The 21,672-nt window shown below is 40.3% G+C and overlaps 1 protein-coding gene and 1 long non-coding RNA gene across 5 annotated transcripts in view; one reads left to right on the top strand and one right to left on the bottom strand.

The window, feature by feature from the left end:
- Positions 1 to 21,672, bottom strand: part of LOC120410541 — a 130,112-nt gene that overhangs the window by 11,290 nt on the left and 97,150 nt on the right. The window contains exons 1-2 of one of the 2 annotated variants that reach the window (XR_005602787.1): positions 12,089 to 12,176; positions 10,348 to 10,519 (exon numbers count right to left, since the gene is read on the bottom strand). This is a non-coding gene — a long non-coding RNA (uncharacterized LOC120410541). Of the gene's footprint in view, positions 1 to 10,347; positions 10,520 to 12,088; positions 12,177 to 21,672 lie in introns of those variants that run through there. The other variant, XR_005602788.1, reaches the window with a different exon arrangement.
- The window catches only part of ALDH1A2 (aldehyde dehydrogenase 1 family member A2), a 75,618-nt gene that overhangs the window by 35,159 nt on the left and 18,787 nt on the right, over positions 1 to 21,672 (top strand). For all 3 annotated transcript variants that reach the window (XM_019280774.2, XM_019280772.2, XM_010390838.3), the window contains 6 exons: positions 10,047 to 10,151; positions 10,381 to 10,521; positions 12,116 to 12,245; positions 17,270 to 17,331; positions 20,032 to 20,160; positions 20,291 to 20,404. In XM_019280774.2, coding sequence (XP_019136319.1) covers positions 10,047 to 10,151; positions 10,381 to 10,521; positions 12,116 to 12,245; positions 17,270 to 17,331; positions 20,032 to 20,160; positions 20,291 to 20,404 — 681 coding nt within the window. The remainder of the gene's footprint in view (positions 1 to 10,046; positions 10,152 to 10,380; positions 10,522 to 12,115; positions 12,246 to 17,269; positions 17,332 to 20,031; positions 20,161 to 20,290; positions 20,405 to 21,672) is intronic.

Genomic DNA, 21,672 nt, shown 5'->3' with positions numbered 1-21,672 from the left:
ACAAACACAACAATTTGTTTTAAAGGCTTTCACCAAAGATGTCATAAGTGGTAATCCCTATGTTGTAAGTGGGTACTTAATGTGATTTAACTTAATGCTGATGATGCAAAGCTATTCTCCCCCAAAGCCCATTAAGAACATCCAATTTTCTGGTAGACTAACACTCCTGCTTACTATCGTAGAGATAAGTGACTGTTTAACCAGGACAATAAGGAATACTTTCAAACCAAGGCTGCAAAACTGAGTGGCCACAAAACTGTTCTTTGTGAAAGTTCAGATTTTGAATGTAAATGTCGCAAGCTGAGTTTTTTCTTTTTTAGGAGTAGTTTGAATTTCTGTATGTAGAGACAGACAGGCACTTTGCATCATCTTAATGGGTATACTGGTGAATATCATTATTTATGAAATCATTAGCCATGGTCTAGTAAGAAAAAGGCCAGTGCAAGCCATTTGTGTAAATTAAGTAAAGAAACTGATAAATAATAAGTTTTATTTCATGTCTCTTTAAAGTGCAGATAATTCTAACAGTTTATCCAAGACAAAGCTTCTCACACCACATGCTTTTTGTGGATTCTGTACATGCAGAATGGCACAAAAGGAAATGTCTCTGGAATCATTAACAAACCATGCTAACAGTAATATTTGAAAAGCTTCAGGATGCAAAGTAGAAGCGAAGGCAAACTTTTCAGGAGCTTAAGGCTGCTCACTTGGGTCTAATATAGACTTAGCACTTTGCAGGTCAGTGGCTCTGCTATTTGTCTCTGACCTAACAGATCTGGAGTTCTTCACATCAAAACCAAGTCTTGCTGAGCTGAGATCAAACGTGTTAAGGTAAGGATCTTGCCAGTGATTTATCGTGCCAGGGAGGGTGATCAGGCCATAAGGGGCCACTGCAAATGAAGCTGACATTCCAGCAATTTCTCATGTGTAGTTATAAGGTAATTTTCTCAGGCAGAGCTTTTAAGTCAAAATAAATTTGCTCATTGTATTTTTCTATGTTGACTATAATGTCTGAAATCCTAGGAGGAATATTTATTTATGCAGCACAGCTAATTTCTAAGTAAGAACTTGCTCTTGGTGATGAACATTTAAAATGGCAGTTACCTACAAGGGAGATTAAGTCCTTCCAAGTGGCAGAGCATGTTTCCCATGTACAGATAAAAAGCTCACACTGTTTTCTGTCACACATAAGGAGCACACAGGACTTGCAATGCACAAACAATGCAAAAAACAGCAGAACTACACAGAGTAATATGAGTCTTGTTTGTACAAACCCCTCCTCATTCCCACCATTTCAAATGAGTGCTTGTGGAAGGGTTTCCAGGATCAAGTTCTTAATAGCCACAACTTCATTAAAGCCCAGTGACAGCCCAATAATTGATTCTGTAAACAAATACTCCCTCCTCTCCACTCTTGATGTAGTGGATTTTAAAAAATCTTTCATTATTTCATTTTTTAAGGTGCAATAAGTGACATCAAGGATCATACTCCATAAAAACCACTGCCATCCTTACCCAACTCATCCACTGATGGCTTGTCTTTGCTATTAGTGAAAATGGAGAGAATACTTAATTTTTTAGTCATCCTGGTTTCACAAGCAATGTTTTCTGATGCAGTTAGAGAATGAATGCTCTTCTCCAGCAATTAAACAGTCCCGCTGATGAAAGGATAAGTAAAGCTTTGGAGCTTAGTTTCTTAGGAATACATGAAATATTACCTATGTTATTGCTCCTGTATTGTTCTACTAACAGCAGATAAATTCTTCATTAACTGAAAAAAGTAAAAATTACTTTAAGGAAAGCCTTTTATGTGCTGCAAGCAAAGTTTCTTCCCACAGGTTTAATAAGGCAGCCAGAAGGAGTAAAATGTTTGTGGTGGGCATAGTTCAACAGACAATATAATCTGAAGTTTCTTCTCTTTAGATTAATTTTCTTGAACAACCAGGCGCAAAATAATCCCTTTAATGAGACTGAATTGAAATAACGGATGCTGTATCAGCATGTGGCACAGTGAGAAACTAAAATAGGAAAGGGTATCATCACAGTTTGGCAGCCAGGGTTTTGTGCAGGAAATACTTGGGGGGAGGAGGAAAGTAAGCACGCTACTGCATGTTGTTAAGACTTATTTAATCTTCTTAACTAATTACTCACACTTCCTAATTCAAAATCATACAAACAAAAATGTTTAGATAAGCTGGGAGTTTTTTCAAATGTGTGCCCCCTACAGCTTAGAAAACAAACATGACAGGTTTCCCCTGTCTGATGTGCTGCCATTTGCAGAAGAACAGTCCCAACTCCCAGAAAGACAGAAGACTAATTAAGACAGGAAGACAGGCAGGTCAAACATTTGGTGTGAGAGATGTGGGACATAGGGGAGAAAAAATCATGTTACATTCCACTTTCACAGCAGACTGATGGGAGGCTTCAAGCCCTTCCTCCGATTCCATTTGCTGCTCAGAGACCCTGGATTCCTCTGGTTTCTCCTCCCATCACACCCCTTTCCTAGCATACCATTCCCTAAACCTATTCTATCTGTGAGCTGGCTCAGTGGGGGACTTGCCCTATCTGGCTTTAAGCACCTGAACAAAACATCCAGGTGAGCAGAACAGGGCAGCAGCCCCTGCAGACAGGTCCTGCTTTGCCCTCTTCTCCCACCTCTCTGGGAGTGAAAAGGGACCGAGCTCCTGCCACCATTAGGGCTCAATCATGAGAATCCTCCTCCAGGTCATGTCGGCAACACTGAAGCCTGACTTCATTTACACAGGCTGACATGTCGCTGAACCTTGATGTATTCACCTCTTTTAAATACCTGGCTTCTGATCCAAAGTCCACTTGTATGAAGTTCTGGCTTTGATTTTGGTAGAGTTGACTCAGGCCTTGCTATTTGGGATTTACCAGAGAAGGTACCCTGGTCTGCTCATCAGACACCTGCCCTTGGCACAGGACTGGGCTTGCACAAGCATAATTGTACCAGAGCTGACCACACTGCTGCACTGACAGCAAAACCAGAGCAGCCCCACTCACTTCTTGGGCATTTTATTTCCGATCCCACTTTTTTGATCCTCTGTATGTTGTAGTATGTTTGTAAAGGTTTAAAATTCTCCAACCCTCTCAGTACACTCACAAGCTTGGGCTCTTGAGTGAAATTTCAAGCTCGAGTTTATGAAGGAAAGCCCCATTTATGGTACACCACATCCAAAAGCCATGACATTATCCTTCAGGCTCTGAGGTCCAAATGAGATTTTAGAAAAGAACAAGCACCCCACAACACACAGAGCTTTAAAACAGAGCTCTTTTTCCTTTCCAATTTTTTTTTTTAAACGGTGTGGGGGGTGTGAGTAAGGAGAGAGGAGGACAACCCAGCAGCCAAAGAGGAAAAAGAAAAATCAACATATTCTGGTTTTGTTTGGCTTTTCAGATCTTACAGACTCTAGAGCATGTGTCAAGTTTCCAGTGAAACAGCTTTGTTTCCTGATACAAACATCCCTCTGGAGGCTGTTGCCACTGATTCTTTTTCCTCAGCTGGGGCCTGATTCAGCTCCCACTGAAACCAGCTGGATTTTTCCTTTTGTTGTACTCTGGACCTCTTGTAGCTGAAAACCAGCTATGCCCACAGAAGCTTGCTTGCCAGAATTAAATTTGGTGCAAAGTTGTTCCTGTACAGTTCCTCCACAGCTGAAAGGCATCTCACTAAAGAACCCAAATCTGGGCAATTTCTGAGGATGATTTTGCTCTGGGGTCATTAACGACATGAGAACCACCTGTGCGTGGGTGCTGGTCCAGCCAGGCTGCCTTGGCTCGTGCAGGGGTATTCACTGAAAGCACTGCAACCACTGGCACTGCCCATTCATGGCTCAGAAGCAGGATTCTGCACTGACAGTGCTTGGGGAGGTTGGCCTTGAAGCCCATTACTCACCTTTTGTGAACTGCCAGCAAGAAGCAGTGACTCTTGCTGGTCACCTGAACTTAAAAATAAAATAAAATGGCACCGTTGATCTATCACCGGTCATTCAGCCATCGGACTGCTGGCATTGGCTTTTGCTTTCCCTAGTGCCTTCTTCTAAATCAGGTTTTCACTGATTCCATAGCCAGCTGTTGGCTTCTAGTCACTCCCAGGAGTGCCTCACAACACACTCTAGAATGTGAGAGATCTGCTGTATCAAGACAGCCGTAAAAGTGAAGGAAAACAAGGCTTGTGAAAATAAACAAGCTGCACCTCTGATTGGCAATCCCACCTAGTTCATTCCCTTACAATCGTACTAATCATTAGGACTCTTGCAATGTTTCCCAAGGAGAGGAAATGAAGTTTCTGAGATGGGAAAGGATATGAAATTTCCTGACCAGACTGAGGCACAGGTGCCTGGTATCTGGGATGTTATGCAGTATTTACCAAGGGAAATGCTGCTGCTGGATTTTTTGCATGCCTCTAAAATTGTTGTCCATCCCCCCTTGAAAAAGAAGTGCCATTATGCATTTCATAATGCCTCCAGCTCTGAGAAGATGCTGAGGGCCAAGCAGCTGTGATTCTCTTATAAAGTACTTTGGCATCTGATGCCCCCTCCCCCATCCCTGCAGATTTAGTGTCAAAAGCTCTCTAAGGAAAAAGCCACATATGAAAAAAACATCTTTGATGGAATGAACTATAACCAGCTACTAAATCAATTGAGTTAGGAAATTCCCATTCCTTCCTCCATTCATCCAGAACCAAATCTCCTGTGGGAAGCCATTATTATTTGGATGTTAAAATCCTCTTCCTGTACCAAAAAACATTTCTGGAGCTGCAACAGCACAAAAACCTTGTTTATTAAATCCATGGGAAAATAATTCCACCTCCAAAGAGCTGAATGCTAGGCCACTGTCTGCCCACTGCCTGAAGTTCTTAGTGAAACAGCTGGGGAGCCTGAAGGAAATGTCTGATGACATCATCACTAAGCAATATCAAATTAAGAATGTAGATCATCATTTCACTCACACATCATTTGAGAACATTTTCAAGAAAGGAAATGAAAAGTTACATTGTTGCCACCTGTGTTGATTACTCTTATGAATTAAGAGAGCCCAAATTACTTTTTTTTCCCTATATGTTTTAAGGAAAGACAATATAAAAAAAGAGGCAGTGAGCATGCAGGAATCCCCAGTGAATGTAAAAATCAGTTCCATTTCCCAAATCCAGGGCTAGCCCCTGGCTTAACAGGAGAGAGAATTTGTAGTGCCATGAAACCAAAATTCCTTCAACTAAGAGCTGCAAAAGAGGTATTAGTTCTGTGCTGTATCTTAATTAATTATATTTATACACACACTCATAAAGATAGTTGTTTAGTACTTCCTTGGTGGTACATAGTAACAAAAACACAAAACACATTTTCTCCCTGGTCTAAATTTTGCTACTACTGCACTGAAGATTAGAATGTCCAGCCTGGCTTTGTATACATCCCTTCTTCTTTGAATACTTATCACTCCAATTACCTGCATGGTTTGAAATGAACATTAAATTGCTAATTATTACTAAGCCAGCTGGGACAGATGGCTACTGAAACAAGAGATTGTAGTTGTTTTACTTGCAAAGCTAAATTTGCTTTGTGTCATGCTAAAAACGTTTACTCTTGGCTTGATTTCAAAACTGATGAGCATCCAAAATGCTATTGAACTCAGTGTGCAATGCTTGTGAAATGCAGGTCTTGTGCAAAATGCAATGTATGATTTTCTTCCAACTGCATGTCAGCAGTCTCAAAGTAACTTGGAATTTTTACATTGTAACTTTGGAGTTTACTTTTCCTTTGTATACTTGTTGGTATGATGTGGTATCTTCAAGGCTCTGAACAGTCACTTGACCTGTAGGATGAGTCAGATTGCTTTCTTGATCAGCGCTGTGGAACTCTGTCAGCAGAGGATATACATAATTAACCACAGGCAGGATTTGAACCTAGTGAAGACATGGTGGGACCATTATCTTGCAAAGTTCTAGCAAAAGATCTATGAGATCACGTGTATGTGAACAAGAGGTTATTGTCAGTACCAGGAGGGCTGTTCTTTTTAGGAAAATCCATGCCCTTTCCATCTTTCCTTTGGAAAGGAAAAGAAATTGGCCAGAGAGCTATGTGATGAGATCTCATGAGAATGATGCCACTCCCAGGGGCATCATGTTCACAGGGGCAACTAGGAACTTCCCCCAGGCCTGTCACATTGCACTGTTTGGAACGGCCCCTCCCATCCCCCCCAACTTCACGTACCCCAGCACCTGCACTCCCAGCTCCCCAGCACCCCCAGCTCTCCTTCTGCCCTGCTCTGCTGGCCCCTTTGGCGTCACTGGGGAACAAAGTTACTTGGTTTCCTCCTTAGCCCACTGCACACCAACTGCAGCCAGACTCTTCACTTACAGCAGGCGTTGTGTGCTTTGCCTTTGGGTTTGTTCTTGGCTAAACCACTGCACTGACAGGGACACCTCAGTACAGCAGCAAAGTTTGCCTTTTATCTTCTTGCTCTGACGTGACTGCCATTACTGGCTCTGCTGAGAGTAAATGGCAAACAAAATGTTTGTGTATTCCAAGATTTTTCAAGTGCTCCCTTCTTCCCTTTGCCTTTTGGCACAATGCTATTGATAGCACCCAACAGGCCAGATTATTTAACTACCACAATACCACATAGCAAATGCATGACACACTATAGACTTTTTCTTCTCCCTGCTGCATATCACAAAGGTAACACCAGGACTCAAACAAAAATAAATTACCTCAGTAACTCCTGGAAAACTCAAGTGGTTAATCAGTTACCTTTTATTTACATATATATGCTTAATGCTGAATTAAGTTGTAAAAACCAAAGGCTGATTTATAGCCCCAGTCAGCCTTAATTAACATTGATTCCAGGGGAATAGTAAATGTGAATAGCCTTCACAATTGAGGTTGAACAATGAACTCACTGGGTGTTGTCCAATTTGTAGCATGATTTACATGGAAGCAAGCCCTTCTTTTTCTAGGGTTACCCCTTTTTTATCTGGTGTTTAGGATGGGTTATATATAATCCATAGATAGGAACATTTGCTGTCAAATATTCTCCCTGATTTAGAGTTAGCCTTTACCATGGTCACTATAAATAAGGGAGAAAAAAAACCCAATTTGAGGCTTTGCAGGGATTCCTTGTTCTTGCAATGTGTCATCACTTCTCCATTTCATGGCATTTTTACGAAGTGGCCATAATGAAAGTCAGATTAAATGTACAGGATATATACGTTTAATCAACAGCCATTGGAGTCAGTAGTGCTGGAAGAGTTATAAAAGCCCCTGTGAATGCAAATTTATTGCAAAAGAATCTGCGTCTCAGTGGTAGGAATATCTGCTGAATGGTACTACCTGACACAGAACACCTAAAACTTTCAAAAGTGAATTATTTAAGTGTAAGGTTTTGCTAGTAAAGCCGCCAGCTGCTGGATTTCAAGACTTGAAACTGTTCCAAAACATGGGACTAGGTACTTTATTTGTGCACTAGAGTAAATACTCTGAATTTACTGCCAATTTAAATGTGCTCAGTTTACAGTAATGAGCTTGTATAGGCAATACCTTGTTTATAGAAAGTGGAACAGGAAGAAACTAACATTAACCATTAACAGTAGCAATTTCTCTTGCTTTCAGCTCTAACTTATGCCAAATAGATCCTTTCCATGTCCTATCTGAAATATTTACTATTACTTTTCTTTTTCTAAATCTGTGGGATAAATGGAGCATTCAATAAAATCATACAGCTTTTCCTTCCAGTCAGCTTGAATTGCAGCACTCTTTTGTAATTCCAAGGCTCTATTTCTCATTCCCATTGTGAAATGCATTTCAAGAACAAATATATGTCCTGTGTACTAGCAAACCTGATGAAAGGTGTTAATCCCAGCAGAATGGAGTTAACATTTTTTAATCTATTTTAAAAAGATCAGACCACTTCTCTAAGGGAAGTGTATTGAATTGTGGCTGCCACGATTTCTCAGGTTCTTGTACTCAACCAAACTGCTTTATTCTTTCAATGCAGCTCACACAAGAAGCCCATGTGTTTATGTACATCCTGTCACCTTAAACAAACATGCTTACATCTTCTCTGGCCATCTGCTCCTGAAGCTGGAAGTTTTTCTCCCTTCCCCTCCCTCCTCAGCACCCTCAACACACACACGCTGGGTGCAGAGTTAACTCTGAGAAAACTCAGTGGAAAGCACCAAATAAATTCCTTCTTCCACACAGGCCACAGACCTCAGTGTTTCTTTGCTTCACTTACAGTCTGAAAGTGACAATGATGCACCAGAGGATTTTGGCTTATGGTATTAGTCACTAGAGATCATACTGGTGATTCTTTCACTCTCTCATTTTGGGTTAGCTTCAGAGTGTCCTAACAGGGACCAGTACCTGGGTTTGCCAAACAGTGTAATCACTGATCAGGAAGGCACCAGCACGGTCTGAGGAGCTCACAGTCCAAGGACACAAACAGGTTCAGGATAAATTAGAGCATGCAAAGAAAGCAATGGTAGTGGTGTGGTAGGTCCTCGGTTCAGCAACCTCTGAAAACCTAAACAAAAGGGGCAAGGGGGAGTTAAAGGACAGAATCTGGAATGGATGGAGGGGCACACAGCAAGGAGGCTGAAGTTTGAGGCATAGGGAAGATGAGGAAACACAACAGAAATGCATCCGTAATAGCAAAAGCACATGTAATTGTTGGGTTCCATGTACGGTTATTCTACCACCAGGGCATTTTCCAGGCAGGCACAGGTTCCTCCCACACACAGCTGCAGTGAGCTGGGCACGAGTGAGCTCTGAAGCAGGAGCTGTGTCACTGCAGTTACAGTGGCACTGAGCCTGAGCTAATAAGCCCTGCTGAGAGGAACACAGCTACAGGACTTCCATTTGGCTTGGAGAATAGGTTGAGCAAGCTCATGTCTGGTAACTGAAAACTCTACAGATGTATTTTTGCCTTCATGTGTATAAAGATGGGCCAGTTTCTCTTACCTGTGTATCTCTGACTGGAACTGAGACTCCTCAAGCTTTCAAAGGGTCCCTGTCTCTATAAACAAAGCCCTGTATGCAAAATACCCCCCAGGTGGTGAACATTCCTTCTCTCTATGCATGAACTCCTGCCTTCAGTGAAGTCAGGGGTAAAATTCCTGTGCATTTCAACGAGGCCAGGACATCCTCTTACACATTTAAAGTTGTATTTCATGGAATCCAATGAAAGTACATTGATATCTGGACTCCCAGGAACCCAAATGGTGCCTGAAATTTTTGAAAACTTTCATTCTTAGAAAGATTTAAAAGACAGGAAGAGTCTGAGTACCTGGAAAACTTTTCGCTCAAGTCATTTTCATGTAGTGACTTCTTTAATATTCGCTAATAAATAATTACATCCTATTCTTGAAAGTCATTCAGCAGAAAATAACTGACATGTATGCAGCTACCAGTAAAAATCTACTTTAAATAAACTCATTTGTCATTACCTTTCTCAAGACAGCTCTTGTCAGCACCATTACCATTTAAATTTGTTTTGCCCCTGACAATTAAAATGATAACAGCACTGAGAGAATTTAACAATTTCCATTGTTCCTAGCAGATAAGCAAGTTAGTTTTGTGCTGCAAGCCATCACTGTAGCCATAATTAACTGTGTATTGAAGAACAGTGATGTTTGAGATTATTCAGCCTTGACTGGGATGTATCAGTGACTAAATGTTTACTTACTGAACTGAATGATTATTCCAAATCCTTGTCTTGTCTCCAGCAGTTTCAAGGCTTTTTCTCTGATACAGGTATTTCTTAGTTTAGTTTGTTACAGTTTTTGAACCAAATCTGAACATCAACCGATGTTTAGACTTTTATGTTGCTTCTATAACGACACTACTATAGAATACAGAAAGACATCTCGGGCTGGCCTCAGCATGAACTCCTGAAAACTGTGATTTTCACATGAAAAAATAATTTTCAGTTCTTTTGTATTAGAATCTGCAGCTTTTTTCAGGAGTTTGTTGTTACATACATTACTGTTTGTTCATGCAGGAGACCTGATGACTTTTTTTCCTTTTCTAGATTTTCATCAATAATGAGTGGCAGAATTCTGAAAGTGGAAGGATATTCCCAGTATATAATCCAGCAACAGGAGAACAGATCTGTGAGATTCAAGAAGCTGACAAGGTAATGTATCCTATGAATGGCTATATGTTTAATGTATAAATTAAATGTATAACAGGTAATAGAAATGTATAAATAGATCAAAGCAACTAATCCAGAACAGCACTGTTGGACAGTTCTTTTATTAATCACCATTTCAAAACCCACGTGACTAAGTTTGTATAACAGCCCATTCCATAAACCTAGTTGTGTTATTTACCTGTGTCTTCAATTTGTTTCTTCCTTTTCACAGGTTGATACGGACAAAGCAGTGAGGGCAGCTCGGCTGGCTTTTTCCCTTGGTTCCGTTTGGAGGAGAATGGATGCATCGGAAAGAGGCCATCTTTTGGATAAGTTAGCAGACTTGGTTGAAAGGGACAGGGCAATTCTTGCTGTAAGTGGCGCATAAAAATCAACAGTTAAATCAGTTGTCAGTTTTTACGTTCTGAGAGCCAATTAGCTCATGAATGGGTTGATACGAATTGTATGTGAAATGGCTTCCTGGCTGAAATGGGTCTGTCCACTTACGACGTGATGCAAAACCCATAAAAATCAACAAGAGCCTTCCAATGGGCTCAGATCAGCTTTAAATTGGACATCACGCAAAAGCAGGGGTGTGCACTCATGTGTGTGCCTGGCATGCACACCTGCAACTCTTCTAGAATAAGAAATGGCAGGTTGGAATGATTTGTGCAGATGGGAAGGGAAGGGCAGGTGAGATGCTTAGGGACACTCAGCTGGTGACACAAATTCCGAGTGTGGCACCGTTTCACTCTCGGATGAAGCCATCGCAATGGTGGCATTGTTAATGTTGTTTTCCGCATGTCAAGTGCTTTGAACTAAGCCTGTGAACATCTTAATTCCAGCTTTGTCAACACTTAAATCATCTTACCACTGGCGGATACTGTAAAATCGCCATGGGGAGAAGGAAGTGCACAGCAAATCAAGTTTACTCTGCCTGTCATTTAATTTTTATTTCTAGAGCCGAGTTCTTTACTGAGTTGCACTGCAGGCAGTGACGTTAATTGCTCTTGGGGATATAAGTCAGTGCAGAACTAGGCCTCCATTCTTTTCTATAGAAACTCATTTGATGGTTGGTGTGTTACACGCAAGCATCCTTTGCCCATTCTTAATGATTTCTATTAGACAGCTATTGAGAATGAGTTAAGCTACTCAACATCTTAGGATATTTTATTGGATTTTTTTTGCTAAATGATCTTAGGAACCCCTAAGAGGATATCTTATAAGATAATTTAAAAATAGGAATATTAACTAAAAAGTAAAGACATTAGCTTGTTAATTTATGAGCTTCCCTAGAGGAAAGTTTGTTTATTTAATGGCAATAAATAAACTGGCTGTACAGTATAGATATCTCAGACCTCAGCAGGAGTCTTGGCAACCATATAGAGAAATTTTTATATTCACATCAATTATATAAAGAGGGATGTGTCCATTCTTCTCTTTATGGATTCAGATCATTAATACAGGGTTACAAGGAGCCCCTTCTCAGCTGTTATCATTAACATAACAGAACCCAGTTTGACAGGCATTTTTATCTTGGCTCCTGATTAAAGCAATTCAGCATTTATAGATCTGGACCAAACACAGTGGCTATTAGGTTCAAAGTACACAAAGGCACATGTACATGCATGTGGCTACACACACAAACCCACAAGACAGACAGACAGACACACACAAACACACACATATGTTCTTAAAATCACAGCGATTCCAGAATACTCCTGGAGAAACCAGTTTGGTTTTTTTTAAGGAAAATACTTTTTGTTCACATTTGCGAAAAGAAGTAATAAAGGGGACCAGATAATTGTTCTGAACCTTCTGGGTTAAAACTACACCAAGGTGCAACTGATTGGTCTTCATTAAAATCTTTGTCATGATTCAAGAGCTGTTAAAATGGTGAATACTTAAGTATGATAGTTCAAAAATGTTACTATACTTACATCTCTTAACTTTTTCTTGTCCTGCAGACTATGGAATCACTGAACAGTGGCAAACCATTCCTCCAAGCTTTCTATGTAGATCTCCAGGGAGTCATAAAAACCCTGAGGTATTATGCTGGTTGGGCAGACAAAATCCATGGAATGACCATTCCTGTAGGTAAGGGGAATTAAAGCACAGCTATGCACCTAAACCTTTCATGGCCAGACTAAGGCTTAGTAGCTTACAGCTTCGTGGAAAGCAGAGGAGAAGCCTGGGTTGCTCTTACAGTGTGTATTGTGTTGCTGAAGCAGAAGTTTGAAATTCAGCACTGGGGGCCCTGCTCTTGTTCTGCCCCATATGCACATGTGAGGAGGGCTTGGTTTCATGTGTCCATCTGAGAAGGAGATAGCTCAATACCTACACTTAAATACTGATACATGTATAAAAATGCACAACATATAAGCCTGAAAAACACCTTGGAACTCATGAAAATAGTGTTGGGTGCCTGTTTAAGAAACAGTACCATTATGTATAGATCTTGTTTCTATATATCTTCTCATTGCTTATGCAAATAATTTTACTTGCGACTGACACTGGATCTAACTTAATTTATACTTTGAGAGTGCTCTTAATGTTACTGTAGAGAACTACATACATATGAGATATATTTTGCTATAGATGCTTCTTCAAATTATTCAGTGGGATGAATTTGATATTATATATATGAGATAAACCTTCATGCATGCTAGGAAATTATTATGTTCTTACTCTTTTACTAAAGAGATACAAAAAAATCCTTACCATTATTTTTATTTAGCAAGTCTCTTCCTCCTGCCCCTCCCTCCCAGCTGTTTAACAAATATAGGCTGCATTTTCTGATGCGAATATATTCATTTACAGTCTGGACTAGATGTACCAAATGCTAGGATTACACAACATGGCAAAATAGCAGAAAATGACTTTATGTAGGTGCAGTCATTAAGATAAATGTACAAATCTTTCACCTGCATAAAATAAAACTCTGGAATAACATTAAGGAAAATGAACATTCAATATGTGGATTCTTTTTGGCTTCATGGTGCACGTCCCTTGCACATGCATGTTTATTCCTCTTTACCCAGTAAGGCCAGGAGGGCACGCTCAGGGGTAAATGCCCTTTGCTATAGCCCAGTTATTTCCCTGGTGTTTCGCTGTGTGGCACACTATCTGCAGTGCACTCACCTCTCTACAGCAAAGCACGAAACTATCCAAGTGAAGCAAGCAGATAAATTGAAAATGTGCCTCCAAAATTTTCAGAAGGGAAACATCTTGTTACAGTGTTACTCCTCTTGGTGTTTCATCTTATTAAAATTGCAGGGGGCACTGACTGGTGTTTATCTTCACGATCTTATTTTCACCAAAGAAATGACAATAATAATATTTCAGGTGTAGACATTCCTGCAAGGACTCAAAGATTTCCACAGTCATTTAGGCTGAGATTGATAAATCCCAGTTTTGCTGCTTGTACTTCATGTTTAATCATACAAAAGTGCAGACCGCACCATAAATTCATGTGTTCAGCAAATTTCCTGTTCCCTAATCTCTTTCTCTCTGGTCGGTGAATGCCTCCTTCTCACTCTTTAGCCCCACAGGTACACAGAAATTAGGTCAGCCACCAAAAGGCATTACCAGATTAAGGAGAATAAATATTCTCTGTTTATTCTTGGTTTCAAGTACCTTATAGGATAAAACCTGATTTTTTTTCAGTGAGGTGGGTTATGCTGGGCAAAAGGAAGGCACATTTTCAGTATGCCTTCCTCAATGCAAACTTTGTGCTAACACAGTTTTCAGTAGTGTAGAATCGTAAGTCCATTCACATATCTTCAGGGTATCAACTAGTTCTTCATTTAACACTTCTCTTTATTCCTCTACTTTCACACCATAAATTTGTCATTCTCATGAGGCTATTTTAGGGCAAAGCTGGTGTTAAACAATGGTGCTCTTTACGTTCACTTACCATCAGCTCACCAAAGGTAAACAAACAACACAACAAAACCAAAAAACCCCCCCAATTAAATCTTCTCTTTCTATTTAGTATGCTAATAAATCTGAAACCTCCCAATCTTTTGTTGTTGTTGTTGTTTTTGAAGTTTTCTTTTATAACTAAAATAAAAATAGGCAACTAATAGACAAGTAGAACAGTGTGTTTTACAGTCACATTCCTTTTGGTCCCAGAGCTACAAAACCTTCAGACTGCCCTTTGCTTGCTCCCATGCGTAAAGCCTTGATGATTTAAATTAAAACAGAATGAAGCTAGACCAGAAACTGTTAAACTAATAAACTGAATGCAAGCAGAGATGTATCTTTAAAGCAATATATGGTATTATATATTTTAAAGAACCAACTCAGCTCTCCTCACCCCCTTGTTTGCTGTGTCCTGCTATATGAGGCATAGAACTCTATTATGGTTGTTATGCAAATAAAATATCCAGGATGGAGACTCCTGATGGAAATCTGAGCAAACACATCTGTGGAAGATATTGCTGTCCCAAAGTGAGATCCCTGGATAAATGGGACTTGCTTTCTGATTAAAAAATGAAAGTCTTTGGGCCAGGTGCTAAGCAGCTGCAAATTGATCTTGCTCTATATTAATATCAGTGAGGACTCAGAATGACAGTTTACTTCAGCTGAGTATATTAAAAATATCCCTTTAAGACAAAATTTTAGATTGGATGTGAGATCAGTGTCAGATCCCTCTCAGGCAGTGTTCTTCTGGCAGCCAGCTAGTAAAGGATAAGAGTAACAATCATCAGCCACAGCATCTTAGAATAAGTGTCATTAGCATGACTTAAAACTCTCAAACATTTTAAGAATGTCCTGTATAATTTCTAAGCACAAGGGAGCTTTCTATGCTCACTGTTTAGAATAACAGAATTAAGCTCACTTAATTGTTGAGCTATTTTGCCATGGTAACAGCTTGTTCTACATTATGGACAAGGCGGCTCTTAGATCCATCTTTGGCCCGTCCAGAGACATCCAAGGCTTCTGAATAACTTCAAGTCACATATGTTCCCAAAGATATTGTTAGAAAGCAACCTCAAAAATCCCATCTTGACAGAAAGTCTGTGGATGATGAACTTTGGAAGTAGGTGTCAAAAGGGGCATCTGTCTAGAGTCTAGTGGGAGACAGCAGGGAGAGCAGCTCTGCATGGGAGGCACCGCTCTGCGGAAAGAACGTTCTGCCTACACTGGGCAGAATTAACCACCATTTGTCTGCCTTGGCAAGAGGTTCAGGTTATCTATAACTGTGTGATGAAGCACGCAGACATGTGGCAGTGATTATGCAGTGATGATCTAAAGTCAGACAGTGCTAATGTAACTGTGTTACTGTTATGTTGCCACCATCCTTCTGGCTGAGAACACACCTCTCACAGTACTACCAAGTACAAGCTGGTATTTTTAGCCGACTCCTCTGTGTTTCTCTTGAGCACTTAGTTTTGCTTGTATGTACTTCTCTGTATTTTGACTTCTACTTCGCTTCTGTCTGATCTGATGAATCTTCCTATGGTCTGTGAACCACTGCTATAATCTGTGAAAGATAACCTGGAAAACCCAACTGATCATCTCAGTCTGTGACACAAATATTCTCATCTCCACTGGGGAGTTGTTAAACATCTGGAGATCAAAACGTTGCAACGATGTTTTGTCAATGCAGTGCAAACAAACTGATAAACTATTTTCTTCTGACTTTTCCTGATGTGAATCTTTTTTCTCTCTTTCCCTTCCTCCTTTATTTTCTCTGCTCTGTCCCTTGGCTTGGTTGCAAACTATTGTTACCTTTCTCATAATTATTCTGTATCTGGCCCCCAGCTGACATATTATCTACTCTAGCTCAGGTTTCTACTAAGCAAATCCTGTAAAGTAGATGGATAGAAATAAGCAGACCTGAAAATAAGTTATTTCTAATCAAATTCAAGTTGAAGTCTTTTCTTAAACCCAAGAAATTTTAAGGATTAACCTGTTTATTGTTACCAGATATATCTTAGAGGACATTGCAGCAGGTTCCCAAAACACACTCTCTATTGTGAAGTTAGGCCCTTCCCCAATATCGCACAAGGGTAGCTGCAGCTCTGGACTGAATGGGGGAGAGGCTGGGGCTGCCACTTCCCAGCCCAGCCTGGGAGGGAAAGCACATACCCTGTGTCAGACAGAACAATGGGAGCAAAAGCCCTGTAATCTCTCCTCCTCCTCTTACTCCCTTCCGCTGTCTGACCTTTTCTTATCCTGGTAAATCATCTCCTGCCATTAAGCCTAGGTAACCTTCTCATCATTCTCACATACTTAGCTGAAATTATTTTCCCAAGTTAAGAGATTTGAGTTTTTCTAGATGACCAAGCACTACAGGCCAAGGGGCACATTCAGCTCATGCCTTTAGCATAGCCTTTCCCTCAGCTGTAGCCTCACTGAAAACCATCTGACCTAAATTCATTGAGGTACAAAGGTGCAGTAAATCTATTTTGCACAGATGCAGGCCAAACACGCTAACAAAGCTACTGGTTAGACAGTACCTTAACAGATCCTTTAACTGGTCCCCACACACCAGGTCCCTTTCTGGCTCAATGTAAACTGGGAAGAAACCTGCATATGTAACCTCAGCATGTGCACCCAGACCACAGAAGTAAATGATGCTCAGTGACACAAGTCACAAACTTTCCCTCTTCATTCCACATCTACAGGTTGTGGTACATCATTCCATGACTTCACACTGCCTGTGTCCTCAATGGCAGATGAGTCAGCTGAATATTTCTCTATAACCCCACAGCGGGTTGTAGATACACCTTTATATCGCTGTGTTCCACTCATGCATTTCAGGAAATTGCCTTTGTGACTTTTTCTTCACTTCTCTCACCCTTAAATCAGCTGAGGCTTCCATGCTACTGCAATTTTTTGTGCAGTACAGCTCTTTCCCAAGGAACAAAGCAGGTTACTTTCTGATGGGAAGTCTGATTCCTTTGTTCTACAGAAAGAACAATTAGGTTGCTCCTGAACCTAGGTTTCCCATGCTGGCTCACAAAAAAACACTTCCATGACTTCTTTATTTCTTTTACTGCCATCAAAGGCTGATCCTTAGAGGTTTTTTCTCCCCTTTATTTCAATTTTTTTTTTTTTTTGTTCTGCCAAGTCAAACTGCACTTGAGAGTAACCATGCTCATCTGTTTCAGATGGAGATTATTTTACATTTACAAGACATGAACCCATTGGAGTGTGTGGACAGATCATCCCTGTGAGTATCTCTACTAGTGCTTTCTATTTATTTTCATTTGAACCAGCTCTCTTTAAAGACACATAAAACATGGTCTTCAGCTATGTGTGTTTTCCATTACGAAAAAAGCTGAGCTCATATTGTTGACATATCTTTAACAGCCTCCCTGCAAATGCTTATTTGAACATGCTAATAGGGTTTAGGCTCTGTTATTAGGAGTTAAATTCTCAAGTCATAGAATTCACATGATTAAAACAAGCAAAGCAAAACACAGTGTTAATATGCTGTCAGTGGTTATGGATGTTCACACAACTTATGGAAAATTGATGCTTTGCTGTGGTAGTCTCTTTATTTATTTAGTTTTTACTGTGATTTAACAGGCTCCTCAGTTCCTGGGAGATTGTGATGTATTTTAATTCCATTCTTTCCTGCTATTTCTTTTACAAGGCTGGAGAAGTAAAGGAAACTCCAGGAGACATATCATTGCAATTAACATTGTGTAGCTAATAGAAGACATGAAATGTTTGTTTTATTTGTTGTGAGAGAGAAACACATCATTTCATCAAATCCAATACTCCCCCCTACACCCCAACAGACACCCTCATAATAAAATCTTGCTGAACATTGCATGGGAATTGCACTGAGAGGGTAACTTTTTCAGAAGAGCCAGTTAACCAGCTTTGGCAGAAATTTCAGTGGGAGGCTTACATATAGCTATTAAAATATTGCATGGAAGCTTTTTTGTTTGACAAAACACTGGGGGACTGATCAGGCCATTCTCAGAAATTTTTGTTGATGTCGATTTTTTATTTTGTTCATGTTACCACAAAGCCACTAAACAGAAACACGGAGCAATTCCATTACAAGAGGAGCAGCCAGAAAAGATTACTTTAACAATGTTAAGCCCTTTTTCCCTATTTAGATTTGTTGTTATTTCATGTCTTTGTTAAGGGGTGGCTTTTGTGTTTGGCACTCGGCAGAAACCCACAGAAACATGCAATGACTCAGAGAGTCTGTGGCTACAGCCGTCCTGCAAACACCTACGCACTCTCCTAACTTGGTCCTTATGAATGAAAGATTCCACAGCTCTGTCCCCATTTCTCAGCCAGGCACATGGATAAGCATTTACTAAATAACAACCCCAACACCTAACCCCAGTGTTGCTGGACATCTCTTATGCTTGTTTCATTGAGCTTAACTGACAGATCTGCTGAAGAAACTTGGCCACAGGCCAAAAGCAGGATTCATTTAGTTTAGATGTGTAAAACTTTGTTCAGGGTACCCAGCCATCTACGATATATGTTCGTTCTTCCCTCACTTTTGTCCTCCAAAGCCTGAAGATGGCTGTCATATCCATCTATCCTAACACCACTGCTGATCTGTTCTGTATTTCCTCCATGCTACCAGCTCCAGCAGACAGCCCAGGCCACTGCATGTGCTTGGCCATTCCATGAGCAAATACATTATTCAAAAATAAAATTAAACAGCAAGTCTAACACTGAACTCCTCATCCTCTTTCACATCCCAGCTTCCATCAAAACATGTGCTCTTTGGCAGTGCTGTAGCATAAACAGGGCTGTATAGTGCCCTATAAAACTGCTGTGAGCTCTCCTTGCAGTGCCATTAGAAGTGCAGGCTGTTAGCACACTGCTGGCCCTACAGCTCCCCTCCCAGGTTTATGTACTGGAGATGGAATTAAAACATCACTTTGTCTCCGGAGTTTATAAACAACAGAGGGAGTAAAAAATTGGGTGTTCGGTGAAGGAAAGACAGTTGTGTATTTTTTCAAGCTAGCCAGGGGCTAAAGAGATGTCTGTGAGAGTGGCAGCTGATATGCATCAGGCAGCAACACATTCTGGCCAGTGGCTGACTCTGTGACTGATATTTTCTATTCTCCTTCTAAAAGAGACTGTTGTATGCATTTGTGAGAATGATTGTGCAAACACAGTTATTTTATTGCTGTGACATTTTCACTAAAATCAGCAGGACTATCCACTTAACCTGCTAGGACCAGGCCTTTGTGCAAAAGGCTCATTACTTTTATCTTTATCCACAGCATGTTTGTGCATCAAACTAATATAATTCACTACAGCATCTGCTGCAGTTAAATGAAATTGTAATGAATAACAATACAAAATTTTGTATCAGCAAAGAACTTCTCAACTTTTTTTTTACTGTTCTTTTAACATCTTCCATATAAATTTCTCAGTAGGAAGTCTTCAAAAAAATGAAATGCTTTGACTGACCATTGACATTTATGGACTTTTTATTGTAATTCCTTCAATTAAGGATTATATCATTTTGAGTATAAATTTTATATCTTAAGATGTATTCAGGGATATGAAATTTACATCCAAAAATGAACAAACATCCAAATGCATCAGAAGCAAGAACTATTTTCATGGGGGAATTAAAAGTGCCAATAGCAAAACAGTAAATTAAATTAAAAAATTGTGACTTAAAAAATCGACAGATAACATAATATTTTCTTAATGGAGATTGCAGGTGGAGGTTGTATTTCTTTGAACAAGAGAGAAAGAACTAAAAAGTCACTGTTGCTGCTTTCTTAATGGCAGTAATTTTAAAAAATCCGTGCTTTGTGCTGGGAAAGATTTATGCTGAGGATCAGCCTGAGAAATAAGTGAGGTATCAGCTTGACATCTTGAAAACAAAACACCATGGCGATATTTTTCCATCTATCAACTTTTTTTTTCCCTACAGTGGAACTTCCCCCTGCTGATGTTTGCATGGAAGATTGCTCCAGCTCTGTGCTGTGGCAATACAGTAGTTATTAAACCAGCAGAACAAACACCACTCAGTGCTCTCTATATGGGTGCCCTCATCAAGGAGGTAAGAATAATTGAGGGGAGTGATGTCTGTCTATCCTTGGAGGGAAGGAAGTACCAGCACATGCCTGGTTTAACATGCTCTATCGGTTTTCATAAGTCATGTTTACCTTTATTCATTCCTATTTTGACAGGCTGGCTTTCCACCAGGAGTTGTCAATATTTTGCCAGGATTTGGTCCAATTGTTGGTGCAGCCATAGCCTCTCATGTTGGCATTGATAAAATTGCTTTCACTGGATCCACTGAGGTAAGAGGATTAACACATTACTGTAAAATGTGAATAAATGCTTCAGTCCCTATACTACATTTCTTACTGTCACTGAGTAAAAGAGCTCCATCTAAATAACAGTGGTCTGTCCTTCCCAGCTAAACTTACGTACCACAGGACTTCCCAAGCACAAATGGCTCCTTTCCTCCAGCCCCTGCTGTGCTCGGCACCTCAGCACAGGAGATATGCCTGGAAAAATATTGCTGGGATTTCCTGTGGGCTTATGAGGATGTGAATCACATGCAAGTAGGCAGAACATCCCGTGTATATCATAGCACACATAAATGCTGCTTTAACATCCATAATTTGTGTATCCTGCTGCACTTGGGGAAAAGGGAGAGGAAGGGAGCAAATTGTGCAAATATACTTCAACTTTGATGCTGCATTCAAGTATATTGAGGATTAGGAGGAGGCCTAAAAAGGAAAGAATGCCGGGAGAAAAGGAGATTGTCCAAGGTGTCTGTTCCCAAAATGATGGAAAGAAGCTGGCCAGAGGATGAAAGGAGTCAGTTGTCTCCTGGATGCCAAAATGTCTTGCTATGAGACTATGCTGCAGATGTTAGACAGGAGGCTCACTCTGAAGATGAAGGCTGCAGTCTACAGCAAGACTAACCCCCAAAACTCTCATCACATCTTGCTCTCAAATATGTGCCAAGCTGGCTGTTATCAGGGTTGGGGTGGGGATGACAGAGGTACTCCAGACTGAAGTCACAGGAGAAGGGGCCTTATCTCATCGTCTGAAGGCAGACAGAAAGGAATCTCTGTGGGAGTTTCAGGGCTGGTTATATTTAGAGAGTGCTAAACCCAGCCCTTTTCAATTCAAAATCTGACAAACTATTGTATGGAGGGAGCTAAACCCCAGGGATCCAGTCTCTCTTTGATATGTTTGACTCCCACTCGTGGCAGTGGAAGGCTTTATGCATCCCTGCTTTATGCAGGGATACTGCTCTTCACAGTGAGGCAATTTGCTTTTTAACTTGTGTTGATAAATTCACTGACCATGCAGCCCGGCTAGATACAATGTGGGTATCTCCCTGGTGGGCTCAAGGATTGCAGAGACCAGCTCAATATTTCAAATGAATCATTCTGGTGGAATTATTCTGTAATTGAGTTTGCAAGTCACACACAAGCCTAAATTGCCAGTAAAATGTAGCTGCAGTTGTATGCTTAATTTGCACACACAGTTGTTTTGCAATTACTATCTGCCTGTACATGATTTTTTAATGACAACTTCAGATTCTAATATA

Source organism: Corvus cornix, chromosome 10 (genome assembly GCF_000738735.6).
Source record: "Corvus cornix cornix isolate S_Up_H32 chromosome 10, ASM73873v5, whole genome shotgun sequence".
Lineage (NCBI taxonomy): Eukaryota > Metazoa > Chordata > Aves > Passeriformes > Corvidae > Corvus > Corvus cornix.
The sequence above is the reverse complement of the archived record's forward strand: the minus strand, read 5'-3'. Positions and strand labels throughout refer to the sequence as shown.